This window comes from Vipera berus (genome assembly GCF_964194415.1).
Source record: "Vipera berus genome assembly, chromosome: 17".
NCBI classification, from domain to species: Eukaryota; Metazoa; Chordata; class Lepidosauria; order Squamata; family Viperidae; genus Vipera; species Vipera berus.
This window is the reverse complement of record NC_138220.1, coordinates 3,847,428-3,873,482: the sequence shown is the minus strand read 5'-3', so window position 1 is coordinate 3,873,482 and position 26,055 is coordinate 3,847,428. Positions and strand designations below refer to the sequence as shown.

At 45.0% G+C, this 26,055-nt stretch overlaps 3 protein-coding genes across 6 annotated transcripts; 2 read left to right on the top strand and 1 right to left on the bottom strand.

Moving 5' to 3' along the window:
• The first annotated feature begins 374 nt into the window (after positions 1-374).
• Positions 375-1,880, top strand: LOC308675629 (solute carrier family 2, facilitated glucose transporter member 5-like). The gene is made up of 3 exons (XM_081341090.1): positions 375-444; positions 814-941; positions 1,655-1,880. The coding sequence occupies exons 1-3, from the start codon at positions 435-437 to the stop codon at positions 1,823-1,825; spliced, it is 309 nt and encodes a 102-aa protein (XP_081197216.1). The 5' UTR covers positions 375-434; the 3' UTR covers positions 1,826-1,880.
• A 1,806-nt stretch (positions 1,881-3,686) lies between these two features.
• Positions 3,687-23,321, top strand: LOC308675626 (solute carrier family 2, facilitated glucose transporter member 5-like). 4 transcript variants are annotated; one of them, XM_081341086.1, is made up of 15 exons: positions 3,687-3,993; positions 7,727-7,949; positions 9,634-9,781; positions 13,260-13,320; positions 13,767-13,865; positions 14,481-14,641; positions 15,060-15,184; positions 16,035-16,187; positions 16,281-16,406; positions 16,646-16,833; positions 17,098-17,208; positions 17,506-17,607; positions 20,067-20,139; positions 20,840-20,967; positions 21,789-23,321. In XM_081341086.1, exons 4-15 carry the CDS (start codon positions 13,285-13,287, stop codon positions 22,023-22,025), a joined length of 1,539 nt encoding a protein of 512 aa, XP_081197212.1. In that variant the 5' UTR covers positions 3,687-3,993; positions 7,727-7,949; positions 9,634-9,781; positions 13,260-13,284; the 3' UTR covers positions 22,026-23,321. The 4 variants fall into 4 exon arrangements, with proteins under 4 accessions (XP_081197212.1, XP_081197210.1, XP_081197213.1 ...); XM_081341084.1 differs by having other exon boundaries at positions 16,035-16,406; XM_081341087.1 differs by having other exon boundaries at positions 16,035-16,406; positions 21,793-22,029.
• Positions 23,322-24,181: 860 nt separating this feature from the next.
• Positions 24,182-25,763, bottom strand: LOC308675755 (C-reactive protein-like; the record flags this gene model as incomplete). The annotated part of the gene is made up of 2 exons (XM_081341278.1): positions 24,182-24,795; positions 25,616-25,763. 2 exons carry the CDS (start codon positions 25,761-25,763, stop codon positions 24,182-24,184), a joined length of 762 nt encoding a protein of 253 aa, XP_081197404.1.
• Between the last annotated feature and the right edge of the window lie 292 nt (positions 25,764-26,055).

Genomic DNA, 26,055 nt, shown 5'->3' with positions numbered 1-26,055 from the left:
ATTTTTTCCCATTTTGCAGATGTACATTGTGGACACAAAAGGACGGAAACTCCAGCTCCTTGTGGGTTTTGGGATGGCGACGGTTTTCTGCCTCTTGCTCACCGCGACCATAGATTTACAGGTGCGAAAGGGTGGAGAGCTTCCTCAGAAACAATGGGGGCTCAATGGCCTCCAAGAAAATGTTAAGGGGATCTGGCTCCAGACACCGGAAGTCTGGACTTTGATTTCTGCCATCGCAGGACAGTTTGTGGTGTGCGTGTGTGTGTGTGGGGGAAACGCTTCCTTGACTCAGTTTACATCAGCCGAAACGCAAGACGACGGCCTCCCTCTTTCGCTAGAAACTTTTTCTGGTTTTTTTTTCTGCGCAGGACAAATTTGCCTGGTTGTCGTTCTTGAACAACGTCCTCTTCAATATTTTCCTGTTCGTCCACACCATGGGGCCAAGTAAGCAGCTGGGTTTGTGGGTGGGTGGGTGGGTGGCTCGGGCAATCTGTACGGGAATTGGCTAGATTCGCACCCGGGCCTGGGATTTCCCCCAACCGATTGGGTAATTGGGTCTCCCCACACCCCAGCCTGGAAGCACCCCCAAATTCAGAGAGCGATCACCATTAGTTGCTTGAAAAGCCAGAAGGAAAACCGCAGAGGTGAAATTTAGAGAAAAGAGAGGATTATTTTAAATCTCTCTCTCTCTCTCTCTCTCTCTCTCTCTCCCTCCCTCCCTCCCTCCCTCCCTCCCTCCCTCCCTCCCTCCCTTCCTTCCTTCCTTCCTTCCTTCCTTCCTTCCTTCCTCCCTCCATTTTTTTGATGCCTCAGGTGCCCTGATCAACCTGGTGACCGGAGAACTCTTTCTGCAGTCTTCCCGGTCCTCTGCTTACGTCGTCGCACAATTTATACACTGGGTGCTGAACTACTCAACCGTCTTAATCTTCATCTACGCAGAGGTGAGAAAAACCTGCAGCTGCTTTTCGTCCGTCTCTCGGAGTAAGAAATAAAAAGCCACCCCAAGATCACGAAGGCCAACCCCCCCCTTTTTTTTTGACCAGGAAAGATGAGGGTGGTGGGGAAAAACACGTTTTCTGTGGCTGAGCTGGGTGTCCTTTGGAAAGGTAAACCATAGCAAAGAGAGGTATCCAGCTGGTGGATCCCTATTCTGGGCAAACAGAAGCTTTAATGCCATATTTTTCATGCTTGACAAGTTTAAGATATAGCGATTTCAACTCCCTTGGGCTGACTGGGGAATTCTGGGGATTGAAGTCCATACATTAGAATAGAATAGAATAGAATAGAATAGAATAGAATAGAATAGAATAGAATAGAATAGAATAGAATAGAATAGAATAGAATAGAATAGAATAGAATAGAATAGAATAGAATAGAATAGAATAGAATAGAAACGTTACTGTCACTTTAAATGTACACTCTTCAGCATACATTAAAAGCAAATTCCATTGCATTCAGCTCTGGAAAAGCACCCTTATGCATATATTCACATATATGCTGCCAGGGGCATTCTGGGAGTTGACGTCCATACATCTTAGACTTGGTTGAGAAACACAGCTCAGGGGGTGAGAAGGACTCCTCCTCAGCCTGGATCTTTGTCAAAAGAGATCCCGTAGATCTCTCGGGATCTCAACCTTTTCCCTTTGTTCTCCAGAACTACGTAGGGCATTACAGCCTCCTGCTTGCCAGCCCTATAAGCTTCGTGACTTTTCTTTACATCTTGAAGATCATCCCTGAAACCAAAGACAAGACGTTTTTGGAGATCCAGAGCCTGGTGCCCCTTCACAGGGCCAAGCCAAACTCTGTCTTGGAGCAGCCGAGCTGACAAAAACCAGTGCTTTGCACTCAAACTTCATCCGAATATGAAGCCAGGGAGACACTCCGCTCTTTTAGGAAGCGTCCAGCTCTGCCTTTGTTCCTCCGTTTTTCTGCAAAATCGGCGTTGCTTTCCCTCTGCTTGGATTGTGGCAAGGTGTGCGTGGCAACCAACTCTTTGGTGCTCAGGTTGTTCCTTTGTAAATAGCGGGCTGGGCTGGGCTGGGCTGGGGTGTTTGCTTCCATTAAAGTTTTTGGGGATGTAAACATGGAGTTTGTCTGTTCGGTTGTCACCCAAATAACCCCAAGAGGGTCACTTCCTCCCCCCCACCCCCCACCCCCAATTTGCTATTGCTAGATGCGTAAATTCTGTTCCGTAAATCCGACTGTAGGTCGGAATCAAATGTACCCCTTCTCCTCAAATGCACCCCCCACCCCCAGACTGGTATTAATTTTTTTAGGTCCCTAAACCAAATTGAAGATCTAAGTCTAAGAAGAAACACAGCAATGTTTATGACAGATGGATGGATGGATATGTAAGGATAGATAGATAGATAGATAGATAGATAGATAGATAGATAGATAGATAGATAGATAGATAGATGATAGATAGATAGATAGATAGATAGATAGATAGATAGATAGATAGATAGATAGATAGATAGAGATAGATATGGATGGGTGGGTGGATGGATGGATGGATGGATAGAAAGGATAGACAGATAACAGATAGGTTGGATATCTATAGATAGATATGGATGGATGGATGGATGGATAGATAGATAGATAGAGATAGATAGGGATGGAGAGAGAGAGAGAGAGAGAGAGAGAGAGAGAGAGAGAGAGAGAGAGAGAGAGAGAGAGAGAGAGAGAGAGAGAGAGAGAGAGAGCTGCCCTTGTGCCTAAGGCAAGACTTGCACTCCTCCAGATTTCTTAATGCCCTTTAATGAAATACCACAGCGAAAGAGGGAGGCAGACCTTAGGAATGTGGAAAAGCCAGTTGGGCATCTCTTCCATTAGCCATCCTCATCCCAACCCTGCGAGGTAGACAGGGTTGGGATGACGGTATCCAAGCCAGGATCTGGCCCCCTCTGGAATCCAGGCTATCTTTTGCTGGCTTGTGATGGCTAGAGATGGTTCCACTGTTTGCCCGCAGAACTTGTTTCACTGTTTATTTCTCTGCCGAACTCTTGAATTGCTTCTTTGCAGAAGCCTTTTGGAATGAGGAGTATTACATGCACCTCTTTATACGGGTGTAAAAAATGTTGTTGTTGTTATTATTATTATTATTATTATTATTATTATTATTATTATTATTATTATTATTATTATTATTATTTAGCTGGGGGATTGTAAGACTCGGCACTTGACAGGGGAGTTGGGGGAACGGACAGGTGTACAGTACACCAACTGTGTAAAATAGATTTTCACCACTGGGTATTTTCAGCCACATCCCTGCCAGGCACACAGTTTGAGTGCCTGATTTGGTTTTGAGTTTTGCTCTTTCCTCTGCCGGCCGGCTGCATTTTCCTTTACACTAGCCACATTTTCGTTGTAGTTAGGGGAGTTAAATAATAAACAGTGCAGGACTGGCCCCAAAATCTGGCATGGTGTTTGTGGGCAAATAATCTTCCCTCTTGACCCCCAGTTTCTTCTCCTTGTGCTAATCCCAACCACCGCATTTTTTTTTCCTTCTGCCTCGTAGAATTGTGAAGAAAGGGTGTTGTGTTTGTTTGTCTGTCCCGGTGACAGTTTTGTGGCTAAGAAACGCCGCAGCCCTGCTTTTCCTGCCAAGTAAGGTGTGTTACAGAGAGGTGTGCAATGCTCCTTTGCTTTTGCCGACAACCGCACCGGGCTGAGGTTTGAAACAATCCCAGTGAGGAATTGCAGAGGGGGAAATATATATATATATATATATATCTGTTTTTATTTAATAACCCATCCTGGCCTTCGCTTTTTCCTTTTTTTTCCAAAGTGGTGGGTGATGGACAGAGGAAAATTGTTATTCCCAGCGGCGAAAGAGCAAAGTCAAGCTGTGAAGTAACTTGGTTTGTCTACCAAAGTCCAAAGACAGGGGGGGAAAAAGACACAATCATTCATTTTAGCTCATTTTTCCCCCCATATTGCAATTGTGGTTTCCTCTGGTTTGGATGTGAAAAGGGACTTAACTGGAAATAGGTAAGTTGAGGTGGGGCTCTTTAAATGTGTGAATGGAGTGTGTAAAAAAAACACAAACCTGATTGGAGTGTGTAAAAAAAATGGGGGAGGGGGGGCCTGATTTTGCACCATTAGGCACCATTTCTCTCTCCTCTTATAATGAATGGATTGTTTTTTCCTTCTTCTTATCCTAGGCTGTATTTTAGCCCAATGCGTCTCCCATATTTTTAAGCCAAAATTCAGCCTTTTTGTTCCGATTTCTACCTGATGAACGTCATTGATGATTTTATCAATCGGAAGAATTTGCCCTGTTTTTTGCTTTACTCCTTTTTTTACACAGTTTCCAGCTGAGGAGTTGTCATTGCAAAGGTCTTTACAATTTCACAGGGGTTCTCAGGGTTATGGAGATAAGTATAAAAAGAAAAGTGAATGATTTTAGTTCAGAAGCTTAATAAAAAGGGACTGCTGGACAAGAAAATGCTATTATTATTTTTTTTCTGTGCCAGGACTGTGGTTTCCTGATTGAGAGATGAAGCCCCCTCAAGTTCGCTAGTCCTCAAGCCGAACTTCAGATTTTGCAATCACATTTTTTCCAGCGCTGCTGTAACTTTGAACGGTCACTAAATAAGCTGCCGTAACTTGAGGACTGTCTGTATATGCCCTTTAAAGGGGACCCCCAAGGAAAGTTTTGAGGCTGGAATCATAAACACCTGTTTTAGACTGGAATGAGGGGGAAAGAATTAATAATGTTATTCCAGCCTGGATTAAAACAAAACCAGTAAGTCTGATAGTCCAAAACAGCCTCAGCTGAGACCAAAGTCCATTTTTATGGCTGCCTCCGTGAATTCCAAATTAATTTTTTATCTCGTCACGTGATTTTTCCCCCCCCACTCCCCACCCACCAGTGGTCAGTCATCTTTGATCCTAACAAGCTGATGCATTTTTCAGAAGCTGGCTTTTAAATCCCAGCTCTCTGCAAAGAAGCCTTGGATGCTTCAAAAGAGATGCTTTTAAAACAGAGGTGCTTGAGAACGCGCCAAGAGTTTTTATTTCAACCAACGCCAGGCCAACCTTCACAAATATTATTTTTGGATCCCGTTCCCTGGAGGTTTCTGAAGGAATGCAAAAAAAAAATACATATATATATCTAACTCCTTTCATCTGTATCTGGGTCTGCTTGTCCCAGAAAAACATCTCACCTGCTTTTAAACCTTGTTTGAAACCCGTCTTTTTCACTCCAGACTCTTGGCTTGGGCTACACAACTTTTTCACCTTCTGTGTAGACTTAGGAAAAGGAAAGGTAACTTTGGTTGGGGCGCACTGAAATTGAGACAGGGTGATGGGTTGTGCTTCACCTGACACGGAGATAACTAGGTCAGATCAAAAGCGAGGGGCTGCGTTCTCAAATTGGGCTAACCCCATCCAGTTCTTATTTTGCTTAATTCTCGGTGTGTTTGTGTGTGTGTGTGTGTGTGTGTGTGCGTGTTGTGTGTGAGAGAGAGAATCTTAAGTTTTTCAGCAGCTGCAAAGTTTGTGGATGTGGTTCGGTGCAAACACGGAAGGGGGCTTAATTTGCCGAGGGAGACATTTTCTTGCCACATTTCTTAAGCGAATCGTTGCAGTTGTTCCATTACTCACTAAGTCACACGGTTGTTAACTGAATCCGGCTTCCCCCATTGACTTTGTGGACCCCTAGGAGGCCAGAGGGGACCCTCCAGGAGTGGGGCCACCTTGGATAAGTGTATCACAGCATTAAATGGGGAGGGGGAGGGGGAGATCAAAGAGGATGCATTTACAAAATCCACCCTTTATCTCCTGGGTGGAACACCTGCCTATTGTCTGGATAAGGTTTAATGATTGATGGAGCCCATCAGCCTCCAGAGTTAAGCCAGGGATCTCTGCCCCAAGCAGATTGCAATCTGGACCTGAATGCAGAATGAAAAGGATGAAAGGAAAGGAGGCAGGAGATGAGGATATTTTTTTCTCTTTCTCTCTTTCTCTCCAAAGTTACTTTTCAGTTGCGAGAAGCTGGAGGGGAGAGGGGTGTGTGTCAAAGGATTAAGATAAGAGATAAGGTAGAAGAATGCAGAGGAAGAGGAGGAATGGCTGGGTGGGAGAAACAGATATGCAAAGCTGGGAGAATACTTAACAGGTGTGCCAAGTTTTGGGAAGCCAGGAATGGCTCAACCTGAGTCCGTTTTTTAGTGCAGCCTCCAAGACGCCCCATTCGCTGGGTGCTGGGAAAAACAAAAGACAGATAAGATAAACTTTATCATCTTTAAAAAAAACTGTGGGCACATCGGCACCCATTAAACAATGAAACTGTGTTGCTTGCTCTCAAAGTGTACACATGTGTAACCCACGTTTAAGCGTGCTGCGTACAACGTACGTATAAACCTGTACCCTTACACGCTTACCTATAAAGCCACAGGGAGGGCTGAAGGATTGAATGCAACATCAGAAGCCACCTTGGTCATTGAGGCACACAGGTATCCCTGGGCCAGAACTGAGCCCACATTTTCTGTGGTTAACTCAGATGTTGGCTAAGTGAGTTTGGCCTCACTTTACGACCTTCCTTGCCACCGTTGCAGTTGTTTAGTTTAATAGCAATAGGTTGTTAAGGGAAATGGGTGTCCCTGTAGACTTTGCTTGTCGGACGGTCGCAAAAGGGGATCACGTGACCCCGGGATGCTGCAAACCATCATAAATATGAGTCAGTGGCCACCAAGCATCTGATTTTTGATCCTGCGACCTTGGGGATGTTGCAACGGTCGTAAGTGTGAAAAACGGTCACGCTTTGACATCACTTTTGTAACTTTGAACACTTTGAGTCTTATTGACCTGAAGGCAAACAGTTTTATTGAGCAAGGGTCAAGTTTGCTCTGTTTTATAGTATTATAATTATGATTGATATCAGGTTTCGCTTCCTGTGAGAGCTTATATGAGTTCCCATTTTTGAAAGGATCTTGACAACAGTATTTTAAAAGATTTGCACCAGCTTTGAATGAATGAATGAACCTTTATTGTCAAAGTACAACCATGTATACATTGAGATTAGCTGAGCCTCCCCCCCCCTGCTCCCTCCCCCCAACACACAGTGACAACAAACCTTCCATCTTACTACACTATATGAACTAATTGTACCACACACCGGCCTCGCAAGTCAATTCTGCATAAAGTTTATAAAAATTATTTCCCGTTCAAAAGCCTAATAGCCCACGGATAGAAGCTGTTCTTCAGCCTGTTGGTGCGGCTGGCTATACTCCTGTATCTCCTACCCAACAGTAGGAGAGTAAAGAGATACCGTCCAGGGTGTGAGTCGTCCCTGAGAATTTTCCTCACTCTTCCAAGGCAGCGAGCCCTGGCGAGGTCATCCAGTGGTGTCAGGGAACAGCCCACCATGTCTTGTGCTGTGCTCACCACCCTCTGTAATACTTTCCTATCCGCGGCTGTCAGACCAAACCACAATACCATACGAGAGGACGCTCTCTATAGTAGACCGGTAAAAGAGGGCCATTAGCCGTTGTTCTACCCTGTTCTTCCGCAAGACCCTGAGAAAGTGAAGCCTCTGTTGGGCCTTTCTGGCCACCTGGGTTGTGTTAACTTTCCAGGTCAGATCTTCACAGAGGTAAACTCCCAGAAATTTAAAGGAGGAAACTCTCTCCACACAGTCCTCCCCAATGTAAAGTGGGGCAGGTTCCTCCTTTTTTCTCCGGAAGTCTAGCATCATCTCTTTCGTCTTGCTGATGTTCAGGTGCAAGTTGTTGTTACTACACCATAACCCATACTGGAAAGAGATGGAGTCATATCCACTGGGAAGAATTGGAACGCAGCAGCTGAAAGTACAAAAATAAAAAAAAATGGTCATCTGATAGCACTTGGTTTATCAGTCAGTTAATTTGTTCTTATTAACTGAGCTTATGGTGACTTGTAGAGCAGATAGCAAAGATCAGTTGGGCTCAGCAAAAAGTAAACAGGTAAATATAATATAATCCACACTGGTGAAGAGGACCATGCTTAATTGAAAAAGAGGAACAGAGATTTTCCAGAATTTGTATATTGCATACAAATCCTGGAAAATCTTTCTACCTGTTTTTTCTGAATAAGCACAGTCCTCTTTATATATACATCTGTCTGTCTGTCTGCCAGCCTTCCAGTCTGTCTATCGGTCTGTCTGACACACAATTAGTTGGCCTGTCAGAAGGCGACAAAAAGGGATTAGGGGAGCCTGCCACCATTGTGTCTATGAGTCAGTTGCCAGATGTCCACATTTTGATCCCATGACCATGGAGGTGCTGCAGTAAGTGTGCAAAAAGAGTCACAAATCACTTTTTTCAGTGTTGTGGTCACTTTGAGTAGTCACTAAACAAATAGTTGTACCTTGAGGATTATCTGTATCCACTTTCTAAAAGGAAGTGGGTTCCAAATTTGGAAGGCAGCAGCTGCAAAAATGTCATTTGTTTTTCCCAGGGTTGGAATTTGGGGAAGGGTGAATTGAGAAATTCTTAAACATGACCTATTAAGGCAGGGGTGTCAAACTGCCAGCCCGCAGGCCAAACGCATCACGCGGAAGCCGCGCCCACCCCATTGCCGGCAGTGGCGAAACAGTGCCGATACGTTGCCCGATGTCGCGAGTTTGACATGTCTGTATTAAGGGGAGGAAATGCATTTTGGCTTCTGGCCACTTCTGGTTTAAATGTGATAACCATCCACTTGCATTTTATTGTCTGGGGACACGCCTAAGGTTACAGGACCTACCCGCCTTGGGAAACTTGGCCAGTCCAGATGTGTGTGTGTAAGATCCAGCTGTTGCTCATGGTCCAGATGGATCTCGGTAGACTTGAACGCTGGGTCCCGTGCAACAAAATGAAATTCAGTGTAGAGAAAAGTAAGGTTTTACACTTAGGCAAGAAAAATCGAACGTACGGGAAGAGAGCAGGTGAAATCTGACTCAAGAGTAGCAACCGCGAGAAGGATCTGGGATCACTTAAAATGGGAGCCAGCAGCCCCCAAAGCCAACACCATCCTAGGCTGCATGAACAGAGGGATAGAATCAAGATCAGGTGAAGTGTTAAAACCGCTTTATAATGCCTCGGTAAAGCCACACTTGGAACACAGCATCTAGTTCTGGTCATCATATTATAAAAAAAGTCAGAGATTCTGGAAAGAGTGCAGAGAAGAACAACGAAGATGATTAGTGGGCTGGAGATTAAAAAAGAATGGTTGAAGGAATTGGGTAGGTCTAGTTTAATGAAGAGAAGGACGAGGGGTGACATGATAGCAGTCTTCCAATATTTGAGGGGCTGCCCCAAAGAAGAGGAGGTCAAGCTATTATCCAAAGCACCTGAAGGCAGAACAAGAAGCAACGGATGGAAACTAATCAAGGAGAGAAGCAACCTGGAACTAAGGAGGAACTTCCTGACAGCCAAAACAATTAATCAATGGAAGGTCTTGCCTCCAGATGTTGTGAATGCTCCAACACTGCAAGTTTTTAAGAAGAGACTGGACAGCCACTTGTCTGGAATGGTATAGGGTTTCCTGCCTGAGTAGGGAGTTGGACTAGATGACCTCCAAGGTCCCTTCCAACTCTGTTATTCTGTTAAACCTGGGAGGGAAGTGCAATATAATCACTATGCTGCTGTATGTTTCTTATGTTTCCAGGGCCAACTGTGAGCAGCAAAGCCGAAATTGTAGTGTTTTAATTTCTCAAAGTGGTGGCTGAGTTCCTCAATGATGGAGAAAACAGCTGGAATTGTTTCCCTGTGGCTGGAAAAATAGCCTCGCTACAAAATTCCCACGTTGTTAATAGGTGAGTGAAGGACGAAGACTTATCAGGTTGAGCACAGAAGTCAATTCCATGCACACGTTTAATTATTTGGACAATCCATGTTTCTCAACCTTGGCAACTTTTCAGGTGTGTGTGGACTTCAGTTCCCAGAGTTCCCCAGCCAGCTCTAGCTCTAGGCTGGCTGAGGAATTCTGGGAGTTGAAGTCCACCTATATCTTAAAGCACGCTGGCTGGGGAATTTTCACATTTTAAAGATGCCAAGGTTGAAAAACAGCTTTGGGCACAAGAGGAAAAGGCAGTTCCCAATTTTTGCAAATGTTACATTTTATGGATTCCCCCCCCCCTTGTTTTGGTTCCTCTCTTCCCCTCCAGCCTGCAGGCAGAGGGATTAGCCCTTCCTGAGATAAGGGCAGGTTGATTTTGTTTAGTGATTAAGGAGTAAAATGGCAGAGAAGAGGAGAGGAGAACTTTGCATATCATGATAAGGATGCCCTGCATATTTACAAACTTTAAGCCACCCTGGGGTACAGGATAAAATAATTAAGTCTATAGAGGAGGGGGGGGACTGGATGTAAATAAAATTTAAAGGAATTTATTGGCCTCCAGTTATCCCTGGTCCTTGTTTTTCAGCTAAACCAAATAGAAAAAAAAGAGGAAAATAAAATCACAACCATATGTATTTTTTAAAAAACCCCTAAATCTATGTCCCATTCTCCAAAGCCGGCCTTTCCAGATATTTGACCTGCATTAATTTGCCTGAAAAAAATAAATAAATTAGTCTTTTATTAAATGTATATGCCAACAAAACTGGGCAAAATCGCTGTGCAGTTTTTTTTTTGCATGCTAAGCTTTGATGAGGATTGGATAGATAGATAGATAGATAGATAGATAGATAGATAGATAGATAGATAGATAGATAGATAGATAGATAGATATAGATATATATTTAGCTGTTCTGTACCATCTATTTTATTTTTCCTGCCTGCATCCTTGGTGAAACGCACCAAACGGAAGGATGTCTTTACGCCTTTTCGAAACAAAAAAGGATGTTTGTTTTATCCTCTTAGGAAGAAGCCTCCAATTCCTTTGCAAACAAAGATAACTTTTTCCCCCCCTTCTGGTGGGTTGGAGAAATCTTAAATCTACAACTGGAGAGAAGCAGAGAGAAGGTTTTGTGCACCCCTAAGGAGAATCAGGAATTTCCTCCCTACCAAAAAATAAAAACTAAATTGGTTCGGAGGTTTGGGCTGTGTCTACGTGCTGCAGTGATTTTTTACTTAAGGGTTATGGAGGTCATCCCAGCCAGAAAAGGAGTTTAAAAAAAGAAAAAAGCCACAGGCTCTCCAGAGGATGGCCGGAGGCTTATCTGTTAGGGGTCACGTAAGCAATGGTTCCCTCCCAGATACCCTTAGACAAAAAGGAATTTTCTGGGGTGGAAGGGGGGTGGGGTCAGAAAAAGAAAGGAATATATAGGATGAAGGGACATGGGTGGCCTCTGGCTTGTTCAGTCACACCAGCCAAGCTGTGAGGGCATCCAGAAAACCTCTGCAAGAAGGAAATTGCTGGCTCAAAAAAAAAAAAGGAAAAAAAAGGGAAGGGATTCTTAGAGCTTTAAAGGTAAGGAAAATAAAACAAAAGATGCAAAAAGATTTATTTTTGGAATCGTGTTGGGTAGACTTTAGAGAAGAGAATTCGCTCGGCAAGTGGTTTATTTATTTCTTTTGTTTTTTTATTTGGGAGGGAGCTGGGTCAAATAAACTTTGCAGGGTGTCTTTCAAAGGGGAATAAACTGTGATGCGGTTGGGGTTTTTTTAAAAAACGGATTTTGATGGCAGGAGGTTTTTTTTTTCCCCCAACGGGAGAATTGGCTTTGGTCTCCATCATCCCCAGCCAGCTAGCTAGCTGGGGTTGATGGGATCCTACAGGGGAATACAAAAGAGGGGCAACAAATTGAGTGGGATGGGGACTGGTGGGGAAAATTGAAGTGGAAAGGAGAAAGCAGAAGGCTTGGAAAAACCCAGGAAGAAAAATAAATTATTTGGAATTAATAAACCCTTTGTGGAATCATTGCTCAAAATGAAAGCAGTTGGCTGTTTTTCTTTTCATGTTTTGTATTTTTGTTTCAACCTTTTGAGAAAATCCTTTTCCAAAATCAATTATTACTATTTTTTTAAAAAAAAACACGAATTGGCTCATGGCTAGCTCCTGCCTGGATGCTTGGCTCACCCTTTTGTTTTAGACATCCTTTCTTTAGAAATGATTTCTTTAGAAATGATTTAGAAATGAAAGGCCTGGGTGCCATTATGTTTCTCTGGCATTGCAAACTTATTTTCCTAACTTCAGTTTGATTCGTAGCCAGGTTGATTGTAGATCCAAAAAGAGAAATCTACTTTTTTGTGTGATGGATTGGGGTTTTCGCTCTGTGTATGTGTGTGTGTGTGTGTTTCCTGTTCTTGATGTGTTGGAAAGTGCGCCAAAAAATTGAAAGTGGTGTTCTGTGACCGAAGACTACAATTCCTATCATCCACAGCTAGCCCTGTTGTTTTTTTAAAAAATGAGTTCTGCAACGCAGACACATGCCGTACATAACCGAGCTTCAAAATGCTGATTTTTAGAAATAGCCAATTTTAATTCACAACAAAATATTTTCCCTAAAGCCAAGCATCCTGTTTTCTTATCCAGGTAGCCAAATGTTCTGGTCTCCAAAACCTGGAATTTGCTGCTTCTTATTCCGATGACACTAAATAAAACATTTTTCCTTGTGTGTGTGTGTGTGTGTGTGTGTTTTCCTAGTCTGCTTATTAAACTTGCTGCCTAACTTTTCAAAGCTACTTTTAAAAAACGTCTCCGGAGGTGAAAAAAGCAGGAGACACACCACGAAGAGGGAAAACGTGAACTACAATCCAATTCCAATAAGCCCCAGGCTGCGTTCGTGGGAGGTGTAACACCAACTAACTAGAAAGTTGTGGCAGGTTTTTAAAAAGGGAGTGTTGGGGTAGTTGTGAGTGCTTTGGAAAAGAATTTGTGCAGGGCAGTGTTTCTCAGCCTTAGCCATTTTAGGATGTCTGGAGAGTTGAAGTCCAGACATCTTGAAAGTGGCCAAGGTTGAAAAAAATTCTATTGGAGAATCTTCGAAGACAAGGAAAAGAGATTGGGGAAGGTTAAACAAAGGATTCCAACCCCCCCTTTTTTTCTCTCCACTTGGCACAGGCATTATTCGAACCCGTTTCTTCTTCCACCATCCCTGCAACCAGCCTGTGGTTTGAACTAAAAGGTGTGTGTGTGGGGGGGGGGGGAATGAGCTACACAAGAAGCTCTATCAAAGGTTGCAAAGGCCCAGGGTTTTATCCATTTTATCCGGGAGCAGGGTTGTAAAAAAAAAAATGCTGCTATGCCCGTCACCAGCTTATCTTGCTCCCTGCATTTAATTGCACACCTTTATAGCCCTGTCTTGCGAATGTATAATTATTTTTCTTTTTTTTTCCATTCCACCCTTCAGGTCTGCAGGGCAGGGAAGTGTGAAAATGCCGCTGCCCACGCCACAGGAACCGGGGAAGGGGGTGAGTACAGGTTTTCATTTCAGGGTGGGGAACAGAAATGGACACGTTTTTTTTTTAATGATCACAGAAGCCTCCACTGTAATAAACATTTTTAAAGGCTGTCTCATTTTTCGGGTGGGACAACCCCCAAATTTCCTGGGCTGCCAACGGGACTACCAATTCAGTCCCTGGGACTGAAAACGAATGAGGGTCCCTGCAGTCCACACTCATTTTCTCGGCATGGATTAAAAGCGCTGTTGAAATACTCCATGTTTACACCTTGGCTTAGCTGATTAAGAGGATGCTCTAAGTTGATTCCCTTAAGTGACTTCCCCATTTTGCAGATGGGAAGACCGAGGCACTCAGCTAGAAGGGTTTTTGAAGAGTAATGCGGTCTCTTTTAGTTTATCTGCGTTAGTTCAGTAATATTGTTTCTGTGTCTCTTGATTTATTTATTTTTTTTGCAGAAAATGACTTTGATGCTTTCTCTAGTGACCCTCATTGCCGCCTTTGGATCATCCTTCCAGTATGGATATAATGTCTCCGTGATCAATTCTCCAGCTCCGGTTCGTTGGGGTTTATTGAATTCATTTGGTGGGCTTTGATGGGCAGTTTATAAATTTCAAAGAAGGCAGAGATGCCCCAAAATGCAGATAGGGCGTCTTCTTCTTCTTCTTCTTCTTCTTCTTCTTCTTCTTCTTCTTCTTCTTCTTCTTCTTCTTCTTCTTCTTCTTCTTCTTCTTCTTCTTCTTCTTCTTCTTCTTCTTCTTCTTCTTCTTCTTCTTCTTCTTCTTCGTTATTATTATTATTATTATTATTATTATTATTATTATTATTATTATTATTATTATTATTATTATTATTATTATTATTATTATTATTATTTCTGCCCCTTTAAGAGCCGTGGGCTTCAAATCCCAGAGGGATTCTGGGAGTTGAAATCTTCTCTTCAAAGTGGCCAAGATAGAGAAACCCAGATTTAGAAAGAAGTAGCAATTAGATTTTATTGCTTAAACCCACTTGTGCCAGCCTAGGTGCTTTCTGCTACAACCCACAAATTTTGCTGGCTGAGAAGGATAGGTACCCAACTCATAGGAAGCCCCCCCCACTCAGGCACACAAGTTGGGGTGCTTGTTGGTCCCCCTCTGAGTGGTCCTTTCTTCCATCCATCCTTCTTTCAGTTCATGCAACAATTTTACAATGAAACGTACAAGGGACGGTACAGTGAATATATGGACAACAGTCTGATGACAGCTCTCTGGTCTTTGAGTGTGTCCTTCTTCCCACTTGGTGGGTTCTTTGGGTCGTTGATGGTGGGGCCCATGGTGAACAACTGTGGCAGGTAGGTGGAAGAAGAAGAGTTCCTTCTTCTTATTGCTTGCACAATTCACACCCTGGGTCAAGTGCTAGCCTGGGAGATAAAAAAACATTGGCCGTGCCAGGAGAAACATCCAACCTGGGTGTGGTTGGATGTCCAAGCAAAGAGGACCTCCTGGGATGGTCTGCTGTGGAATGACGAAGGATCTTGTCTAGAGAGGAAGAAGGTTGATGGCCACATCTTCATTCTTTAGAGCAGGGGTCTTCAAACGTCGCCCTTTGACGACTTGTGGACTTCAACTCCCAGAATTCCTCAGCCGGCTGAGGAATTCTGGGAGTTGAAGTCCACAAAGTCGTCAAAGGGCCAAGTCTGAAGACCCCTGCTTTCGAGCTCCAGGTTGAATCTCCTCAACCTCTTGAGATGTTCTCCTCCTCCTTTCCAGAAAAGGCACGCTCCTCATCAACAACATCTTCTCCATCATCCCCGCCATCCTCATGGGGACCTCCAAGATAGCCAAGACCTTTGAAGTGATCATCATTTGCCGCATCATTATTGGCATCTGCGCAGGTGAGAGCTCCCGGCACGAAGACAAAGGGCAACCTCCATCTGTCTTAGTCCATTTATTAGGCTGGGGACTTCTGGGAGTTGAAGTCCACCTGTCTTAAAGTTGCCAAGGTTGAGGTATGGTGTGTTAGAGGTTAGGGATATGGAAGAGGAAGAAGGAAAGAAAATATTTAGAGGAAGGGTGCAGAAATCAAGGAATCGTCCTTTAAGCAGTGGAATAAAAAAATGTTATTGGCAGGAAAGGCATCATGTGGGGGTAAAGGCTGTGTTCCAATAGAATAGAAATAAAAGATTAGAAGAGAATAGAAATAATAGAAGAGAATAGGAATAGAATAGGGAATGGGGAATGGAATAGGGAATGGAATATAATACAATACAATACATCGAATAGAATATAGAATACAATACAACACAACATACAATACAATACAACGTAAATGTCAATGTTTGCAGCATTGTCTCATTAATCGGAACCATGACAGTAAAGTAGAGCGGAGTGGAATAGGAAATGGAATGGAATACAATACAATACAACATAGTATAGAATATATAGTATAATATAATTAGAATGGAATGGAACAACAGAACAGAAGAATAGAATAGAATAGAATTAGAGCAGAATAGAACAGAATACAATAGAATTAGAGCAGAATAGAATAGAAAAGAATTAGAGCAGAATAGAATAGAATAGAATTAGAGCAGAACAGAATTAGAGCAGAATAGAATAGAATAACAGGGACCTTGTAGGTCATCTAGACCAACCCACCACTCAAGCAGGAGACCCTTGTTGACAGACGGCAGTCCATTCCCTCCTTGAAAGCTCTCCGAATTCTGTTGCCATTTTCCAAATCAGGCCTTTCTTCCAACGTGGTCCCCATGTACCTTGGGGAGATGTCCCCCAAAAACCTTCGAGGCGCTATCGGGGTGATGCCGCAGCTGTTCATCACGGTGGGGATCCTGGCGGCTCAGATTCTCGGCATGAGGATGATCCTGGGGAGCGCCGAAGGTAAACCAGACAGGCTTCTGCAGCACGGGGGTGGGGGCAGGGCACAAGGGTTGTGGGGTGCGTTTGTGACACGTCTCCCTCTTTCCCTGCAAGGCTGGCCAGTCCTCATGGCTCTTACCGGAGTGCCCGCCGCATTGCAGCTTCTCTTACTGCCATTCTTCCCCGAGAGTCCCAGGTATCTGCTGATCCAGAAAGGCGACGAAGTGGGCGCAAGGACAGGTACGGTTTTTCCAGCTGACCCTTCTAGGAATACTCGCCTCCCAGTGTTTTGGCTGCCTTGAGTTTTCCTCTTCCCTCTCCAGCCCTCTTTTCTTTCGTGCCGTGTCTTTTTCCGATTCTAAGTTGACGTTCTGGAAAGTTTTAAGCCAGGTGTGTGTGTGTGGGGGGGGTGTCTGCTGTGAGATTTTATTTTATTTATTTTTTTCATCTCCCCCTTTTTCCCCCCTCCCCCCGCCTAGCTTTGAAGAAGCTGCGAGGCTCGGATGACGTGGAGGAGGAGATGGAGGAGATGCGACAGGAAGACCAGGCGGAAAAAGCCGAAGGACGGATGTCGGTGTTGACCCTCTTCACCTACCCAGGCCTCCGCTGGCAGCTCATCTCCATCGTCGTCATGATGATGGGGCAGCAGCTCTCTGGGGTCAACGCGGTACGAGCCTTGCAAAGGCACGATTTGGAGAAGTTGGGGGCTCCCTAGAGGTCATCCAGACTCGCCCCCCGCTCGTTTTCCCACCCCCTCTTTTTTCCATTGAATATTGTGAGAGGAGAGTTGAAAGGATTGGTTTAAACGGAAAGTTTATAAACTGTGTTGGGGGGGGGGGCGGAGCAGTTATCGGAGAAGGAGACCACAAGGAAAGATCGAGGGGTGTCAAATTTCACGCTCTCGGGAATGTTTTTCCATCTGGTTTTGCAGGTGTATTACTACGCGGACCGGATTTACTCGAATGCAGGGATTGCGGAAAGCCGCGTTCAGTTCGTCACGGTGGGAACAGGAGCCGTCAACGTGGTGATGACTATCGTTGCGGTATGATTTATTTTGATTTGGCTTTGAGAGAGAGAGAGAGAGATAGAGAAGAACCCCCCTACACACACACACACACACACACACACACACACACACACACAAAAACAAAGGAAATTGAACTCAACTTAGGAATTCTTACTCTTGCCAGCTGTTTAGTAAAGAAAGGTGGACAGCAGAGTTTGCTAAGTCAATGTCGTTTGCAGGATGTGGGGAAGACATGCAAGGGAATGATGGGAGTGAGTTGTGTCGGTGCCTTATGGTCTTGGGTTTCCCAAACTAGCTCTTTTTCCTCGGCAGGTCTTTATCGTTGAGGCTCTGGGACGAAGAGTTTTGCTCCTGGCTGGTTTCGGGATCTGCTGCGTTGCTTGTGGGGTGCTAACCATAGCCCTTAATCTGAAGGTATGTTTTAAAAAAGGCCTTTGATTGGCTTGAATTTGAAGAGGATTGAGGTGGTACAACTGGGGGGGGAACCCACAATTTTAGCCTAGATTCTACCATAGCATGCTTCCTTTCTTTCATGGGATGTGGGAACGGAACGGAACAGAACAGAACAGAACAGAACAGAACAGAACAGAACAGAATAGAATAGAATAGAATAGAATAACAGAAGGGACCTTGGAGGTCTTCTAGTCCAACCCCCAGCAGGAGACCGTATCATTCCAGACCAATGGAGGTCCAACCTCTTCTTAAAATCCTCAGTGATGGAGCACCCACAACTTTTGGTGGCAAGCTGTTCTCACTGTCAGGAAATTTCCTCCTTATTTCGAGGTTGCTTCTCTCCTTGATGAGTTTCCATCCATTGCCTCTTGTCCTGCCTTCCGGTGCTTTGGAGAATAGCTTGACTCCCTCTTCTTTGGGGCAGCCCCTGAGATACTGGAAGACTGCTATCATGTCCCCCCTCGTCCTTCTCTTCATCTGGGAGGAGTTTGATTCTGTGACTCCGGAGGAAGTGGACAGGATCATGGGGAGGCTGAGCACCACCACGTGTTTATTGGACCCGTGCCCTTCCTGGCTGGTCTATGCAGCCCGGGAGAGGACACGCAGCTGGTTCCAGGCAGTTATATCGGCTTCTCTGAGTGAGGGTTGCTTCCCCGCCGTCTTGAAAGAGGCGGTGGTGAGGCCTCTCCTCAAGAAGCCTGCCTTGGACCCAGCTGTATTAAACAACTTTCGTCCTGTCTCCAACCTTCGCTTTCTTGCGAAGGTTGTTGAGAGTGTGGTGGCGCATCAGCTCCCTCTGGTCCTGGATGAAGCGGATTATCTAGACCCGTACCAATCGGGTTTCAGGCCCGGGCACAGCACGGAGACGGCATTGGTCGCGCTGGTGAATGATCTCTGGAGGGCTCGGGACAGGGGATATTCCTCTGTTCTAGTCCTATTAGACCTCTCGGCGGCTTTCGATACCATCGACCATGGTATCTTGCTGCGGCGTCTCAGGGGATTGGGAGTGGGAGGCACAGTTTTACAGTGGTTCTCCTCCTATCTCCGGGGACGTTCGCAGTCGGTGTTGGCAGGAGGGCAGAGGTCGACCGCGAGGTCTCTCATTTGTGGAGTTCCTCAGGGGTCGGTCCTCTCGCCTCTCCTGTTCAACATCTACATGAAACCGCTGGGTGAGATCATTCGTGGCTTTGGAGTTGGGTATCATCAGTACGCTGATGATACCCAACTTTTCCTTTCGACCCCAAACCACCCCAGTGATGCCCTCAACGTGATGTCCCGGTGCCTGGAGGCGGTTCGGGTCTGGATGGGGAGGAACAGACTCCAGCTCAACCCCGACAAGACTGAGTGGCTCTGCATACCTTCATCCCGGGTTTATTCGGATGTTCCACCTTTGGCTATGGGGGGTGAACTATTACCCCCCGTAGATAGGGCTCGCAACTTGGGAGTCCTCCTAGATTCACGGCTCACCCTGGAAGACCATATAGGAGCTGTGACTAGGGGGGCCTTCGCCCAGGTTCGCCTGGTGCGCCAGTTGCGGCCCTATCTTAGCCGGGATGATTTGTGCACGGTCACTCATGCGCTCGTGTCCTCTCGTCTAGACTACTGCAACGCTCTCTACATGGGGCTGCCCTTGAGGACCACCCGGAAGCTCCAACTGGTACAGAATGCAGCCGCGAGAGTTGTGTTGGGAGTCTCCCGATACTCCCACGTTACACCGCTGCTCCGTGAGCTGCATTGGTTGCCAGTTGTCTTCCGGGTGAGATTCAAGGTACTGGTAACAGTGTTTAAAGCCCTTCATGGCATGGGGCCGGAGTACCTTAGGGAACATCTGCTGCCGGCATCAAGCTCCCTGCGCCCTGTGCGTTCCCACAGAGAGGGCCTCCTCAGGGTGCCACCGATCAGAGAATGTCGATTGGTGGTCCCCAGGGGGAGATCCTTCTCTGTGGGCGCTCCGGAGCTGTGGAATCAGCTACCGGTAGAGCTCCGGATGGCGCCCGATCTTCGCTCCTTTCGTCGCGATCTCAAGACGTTTCTGTTTGTTCAAGCCGGCCTAGCCTGATGGGGATTGGTGGGGTTTTTAGTCTTGTGTTTTAATTTTAACTTGGTGTTTTAGAACTTGATTCCAACTGTTTTAATATGGGCAATTATTTAATCTTGTTTTAACGTTTGTATTTAGTATTTTATTCTGCCCTGTGAACCGCCCTGAGTCCTCAGGGAGAAGGGCGGTATATAAATATTATTAAATTAAATTAAATTAAATTAAATTAAACCAGACATACCCAATTCCTTCAACCGTTCCTTATATATTTTATTCTCCAGTCCCCTGATCCTCTTTGCTGCTCTTCTCTGCACTCTTTCCAAAGTCTCAACCTCTTTTAATTATTTTTTTAATAATTTATAAATTTCAATTTTTCCCCCAGGCGATCTCGTGGATGCCTTACCTCAGCATTGCCTCTGTAATCGTTTACGTCATGGGACACGCCATTGGTGCAAGTAAGTAGTGTCGCTGCCTGGTTTATGGGTGTACGCTCAGAGGACACACACAAACCAGCCTTATATCTAAGTTGGCTTGTCAACGCTTTCACACCTCCCACTGACTACTACCTATGACATATATTGTCTCTATAACACTCATAATTGTACTGGACACTATAAAACAAAAAGCCCTTGAGATGTAGTTTCTTCGAATTAAAACCCCCTCCATGTTTCTAGTCCTCAATGATGAGCAACATTAAGAGGTGGCAAAATTAACTTTTCACTTTAAAAATAATAATCAACTGTTGCATTTAGTTCTGACTGGAAACCCCTGATGGACTTTTGGAGGAAACAAAAAATTTTTTAGCAATGTATGGATGTGAGGATTGTAGAAGCAGGAAATTGCGATGTAACCTTAGAGGATAAAATATAAGTGCATTTATAATTGTCAAAACTTTTCTATTCTCCGTTTTATTCTTCGTATTGCTTTTATCCTGTTAAAAAAAATCTAACAAAATTACGTATAATAGAATGAAGTATAATTACCGTACTATAGGCATCTAAATTTCTAGTCCTCATGAAGGAACCTCAATGGAGAAGCGTGGGCAACGCCAGCTTGCAAGTTCAGCCAGGCATAAGATGGGGGGAGGGAAATTGAAAGTTGAATTTGTTCTTCTTGGACAAACCCCTTTCTCTATTCCAATTTGTTCCTTTTTAGGCCCCATTCCGAGCGTTATGATAATGGAAATGTTTCTGCAATCCTCTCGCCCGGCAGCCTTCATGGTGGGGGGCTCGGTCCACTGGCTGTCAAATTTCACCGTCGGGCTGGTTTTCACCTACTTGGAGGTAAAAAATTGTTTTGTTTTTTAAAAAAAAAGCTCTGAAAACTTTTTGCAAACACGGGCTTGGTTTTCAGCTGCTTGGAGCTAAAAATTCTGCTCTGTAACTTTTTTTTTTGCAAACGGGAGAATTCGTATTGCATTCTGCTTTAATCCGTGGGAACATACGAAAGAAGAAATCTTGACTTTGAGCGGGTGGCGTGACCCATTTCTCCAAACCCATGATTAATTTCATCCACCTTGATTAAGTCAATCACGAGGTCTTGATGGACGCAACTGACGTTTGTGAATACAGATAGCCCTTGGCTGACCACCTTTTATTTAGTGACTTTTCTAAGTTAACAACAGCACTGGAAAAACAATGACTCATCACCCTTTTTCACATTTAACGTCCCTTGCAGCATCCCAACACCCGATCAAAATCCAGACGCTTGGCAACTGACTTGTCCTTATGACGGTTGTAGTGTTCTAGGGTCACACGATTGCCTTTCGCGACCTTCTGACAAGCAAAGTCAGTGGGGGAATCCAGACTCATTTAACAACTTAACAAAAGCAGCGATTCACTTAAGAGCTGTCTCACTTAACAATGGAAATTTGGGGGTGTCTGTCTAAACCTGCAGTTTGGATCGGAGGCAAAGCTTTATAACTCTTATGTCTGAATGGTTCCTTACGAAACCCAAAACCTTCAGCTGGATTTTGAGCCAAGGTTTCTCCCGAAGTGAAAATAAATTTTCTCCCCAAATAAAAATGTTTTTGGAAAGCTGCTGGCCGATGCAATCGCTGTCTTCTCTTACAAATGTTTCTTCCTTCTGTTTGTTCCTTCACCAGCAAGGACTGGGGCCTTACTGCTTCCTAATTTTTTGTGCCATCTGCCTGGCCACCGCCGTCTACGTCTTTCTCATCGTCCCCGAAACCAAGAACAAAACCTTTATGGAAATCAACCAGATCATGGCCAAGAGGAACGGGACCCTAGATCAGGCCGAGAAAGACGAATTGAAGGATTTCACCGCTGTTTCCGTCCCGTACAGCAAGAAAATCGACGGGGAGCGAACCAGCGCCTTGTAAGGTCTTAGCCACCACCAAATCTCCCCGTGTAAATCAAGCCTTAAGCTTCTCCGGTTTGCAACCCGCAAAATCTTAAAAATTTTCAAAGAGAAAATTGCCATTTTTTCAGCCACTGCCTTCTGAGGTGGGACCCAGGGTTAGCGGGATTTTGGGTAGAATAAGACCCTGTTTTGGAAGAGATTCAGCTGATATGGGTGCATACTTGAAGAAATGAGTTTTCAACCGGGCGGACCTTAAAAATTTTTATCAGTATTTTTTTTAAAAAATTGTTGTTCTTCAATATAGATGCATTTTGGCTCTCTGTGTGGGAGCCATTGCTTAAATTAGAGAGGTGCATTTTGTGACACACACACACACCCCAACCTCTCCTCCAGGAGATGCTTTTCAGGTGTGTTAGATCAAAAGGGTCATTTTCCCCTGTCAGGTCAATCTTGGCTGTCTATTATATAACACAACTGCATTTTGCGAGTTTTGTGCTATACGGCAGTGGTCTCTTTTCAAACGTTCCTTTCTGCCCCGACATTCAAAAGTGGAGCACTTCTAAATTAAACAAAACCATCTCATCTTTTTCTTTTGAATCCCAGGTCGTTAAAAGTTTGAGATAGGAAAATGTCCCCTAAAGGTAGAAAGCTAGCCTCTCCGATTCCATCTCAGCCAGGATTCCTGACATGCTAGATGTCAGTCATGCATTCCCTTTTGGAGGCAGAGCAGAGGCAGATCCTTGCATTCAAGGTAAGCCTGCTGGGGATTTGGGAGCCAGCTTGAAAAACAATTTGGGGATATTTCGATATTGAGTTTTAACTTGGGCTCCTACCAATCTGCCAATTTTCTAATTTTTTTTTAAACCATTTTTATTTTGTTTTCCAAAACAAAATGGGTTTGATGGGATGTTTCCCTTGCAAACAGAATTGACCCTTTTCAAAGCAAAGCTTTTTTTAAAAAAAAAAACATCGACAAAAATAGCCAGGAGAATGTTGTACATATCTTGAAATTGATTTGTGTGTGTTGTGTTGTGTGTATGTGTGGGCTTGTGTTTTTTGTTCTTTTTTTTTTAGTTTTCACCGGACATTTTTTCCCCCCCAAGGTGTGGGGGAATGACACTTTCCACAAACAGTTGTATTTTATTTTATTATTTGAGTGCTGCAAAATAAAATAGTTCTTGGATAATGCTGGGAAAGAGGTGGCAGGTTTGTTCAAATCTTGTTATGAGCTGGGATTGCATTCCTGCGCCGAGATATATTTGGAGAGAGCAGATACCATTTCTGAGAAGGATAAGTTAGATTTGGGATTCACAGAGCCTAGTGCATAAACTATATCTGAGATTTTTTTTAAAAAAATGAGAGAGAGAGGGGAACCTATAATTTTAAGAATTGTCAACGTCCTTCAGTTGAGTTTGGTGTTATCCAGCTACAATGCTTGTCAACTGACAAACGCTTGTCAGATGAATACCGAATCGTTGGATTACTGCATTATTTGCGAGAAGGGTGGCAATATAAATCTAAGAAATGAAATAAGGATTGGGTTGAAATGGTGGAGAATTTATTGATGCCTCACAGCCGGCAAGCCACAGGTGAGGGTTTTATGCCATGCAGGCTTTTAAATTAAATTATTAGCAGGTTTTGGTGGGGAGCTGATCCCCTGGACGACCAGCTTGCAATCTTTTGTTAATGATTACTGTCAACACCCCGCGCCCCCTCTCTGTTTGACCCAGGGCAATCCAAAGGGGGGGGCAATCCCAGGTCTACCCGAAAAATGGGGGTAGACCTAGGACATTTTAGCTCCAGATTTCCCAACATTGCCCAGAGGGCTGTGTTCACATCGTACCTGTGGGCCAGTAACCTGGGACTTAAGGTCCCGGTCCTACCCAGAAGTCCCTGTTGGATAGGAGTGCCCCAAACTCTCTGGGCAACAATGTTTTTCAGCCTCTAAGAGCAGTGGACTTCAACTCCCAGAATGCCCCAGCCAGCAAAGCTTCTGGAGAGACGGAATCGTAACAGAAGACTGGAGGCAAAGCTGGATGGGGAATTCTGGGAGTTGACTTTCCCCCTCTCTTATTATACCCACTGAGGTGGAAAAACACCGGCTTAAAGAGTCACATGCAAAGATTTGGGGGAGGAAAAAAGCATTTCTCTACAGACCTCTAGCCCAGGCCTGATTCACCTACAACTGGTGTCGGGGCCTAAGGTCACCCCACCAAACAGGGACATGTGTGTGTCACCCCAGGCCAAGATGTCTCCTTTTTGTTGGCTGTGTTTGCAAAGGGTGAGTTCCTGGATGTCGTTGTGGTCCAGCAGCCAGCTCCAGAGATTGACATGGCTCATCCAGCCAGAGAAGGCATCGGCGAAGACGTCCAACATGGCGTTCTTCCTCTTCCCTAGGATGGGCGTCCCCCCGCTCTGGATGACGTAGTTTTTCTGAATGTTCCGGGCGGTGCCCATGGCTCCATTGACCCACAGGTTGATGGTGCCTGAGCTGGAGACCCAGGTGACGCAATGGTGGACCCAGTCTTCTGCCCGGCGGTGGAGGTCAAATTGCACAAACTTGCCCCCGATCCAGACTCCCACCGCCATGCCCACGCTGACGACCAGCTCGTTCTCACTCTCCGGAGTGGAGTAGAAGAGAACGGTCTGCCTGCCCTGGTTGCTATTCTGGACCCAGAAGCAGAGAGTGAAGGTCTTCAGTTGGATGGGCTTCAGAGGGATGATTGTCACGTAGCTGGCGGTGTTCTCCAAGGGGAAGTGGAAGGCTTGCAAGCTGAGCTGGTGCTGACCTGGAATAAACAACCAGACACACGGTCACCTTGGCACGGTCCTTGAGTTGGCCCACCAACTGGAAGGAACCAGTTTTTGATATATGGCTTCACCTTGAGTTGATCCTTGGGAGAACCCAGGAGAACCTCTTAATCATAGGTGCCCTTGAGTTGATCCTGGAAGAACCCAGGAGAGTCCAAATTTAAATTTATTGACGCTACACCCAACCTTCTACTCTGGCAAGGTTTCAAGCTGTGTCTGCTGTACAGGTTGCCATTGAGGTGACCCAGGGATGGGCCAATCCATTGGGCTCTTTACAGACAGAACCATCACTCCTTATCTCCAGAAGCAAAGAAAAGAGTGGCCTCAACTTTATGAACTGAGCTGGGGGTGGGGAGGGGGGAAAGGAGGTGTCAAGGTCTTTAGTGTTTTGCTAATGCCAAGAGGAGGAACTGTTAAGTTGTCATATGCTAGGATGACATCTCCTGAGTCCCCATGATTGAGGATGGGTGATGTTGGGGAGGAATATCGGTGGAATTCTCCAACCATCTTCACTTCTCCAACACAACGGGCACTGAGAGTGGGCAGGGACGAAGAAGTGCTGAGACACCAAGAAATTAAAAATCCTGTGATTTGAGGAGCTACAAGCGACCTCAAAGGTAGGGAAGACAAGATTCCTCCAAGACTCAACAGCCTTGCCTCCTGGCTTCCGTGGGACATCCAGAATCCAGAATTGTTCTGATGTCTCTTAATGGTGCGCCCTTGGTTTTCCCAGCTGGGTTGGGAAAGAGGGTTGTGCGAATGCTCACAGGTCAACAAAGCAAAGGAGTGGCTCCTTACCAGGTTTGCCTATGACGTCCAGAAGATACTTCTTCATCTCACGAAGACTAGTCTGTATTTTATTGAGCTTACTGGAGATGCTCTCTGGCCGACACCTTCCTAAAATGATGGGAGTTCTAGTTTTAGCTCCTTTGTAAACCTTCTCCATCGTATTCCCAGTCCAATGCAGGGTGGATCCTATCTCCGAGGAAATTAGGGATTGAACGATGAAAACTACGGGGCTTTTCACATTCAGTTCCTTTGGCCAAGCTGAGCTCACACACCCTGCGCTGGTTTAAATTGGGGTTTGTGCAACAAACCATTCTGGCCTGGCTCATACATAACGCTAAGCCACAAATCGCGGTTTACCCATCATGTAAACAAGGGATGCACCTGAATTGATCAAGCTAAGCTTTCCTCTGGCTACTGTGGGAGATGGACTATATGCAAGGGCCAGCTCT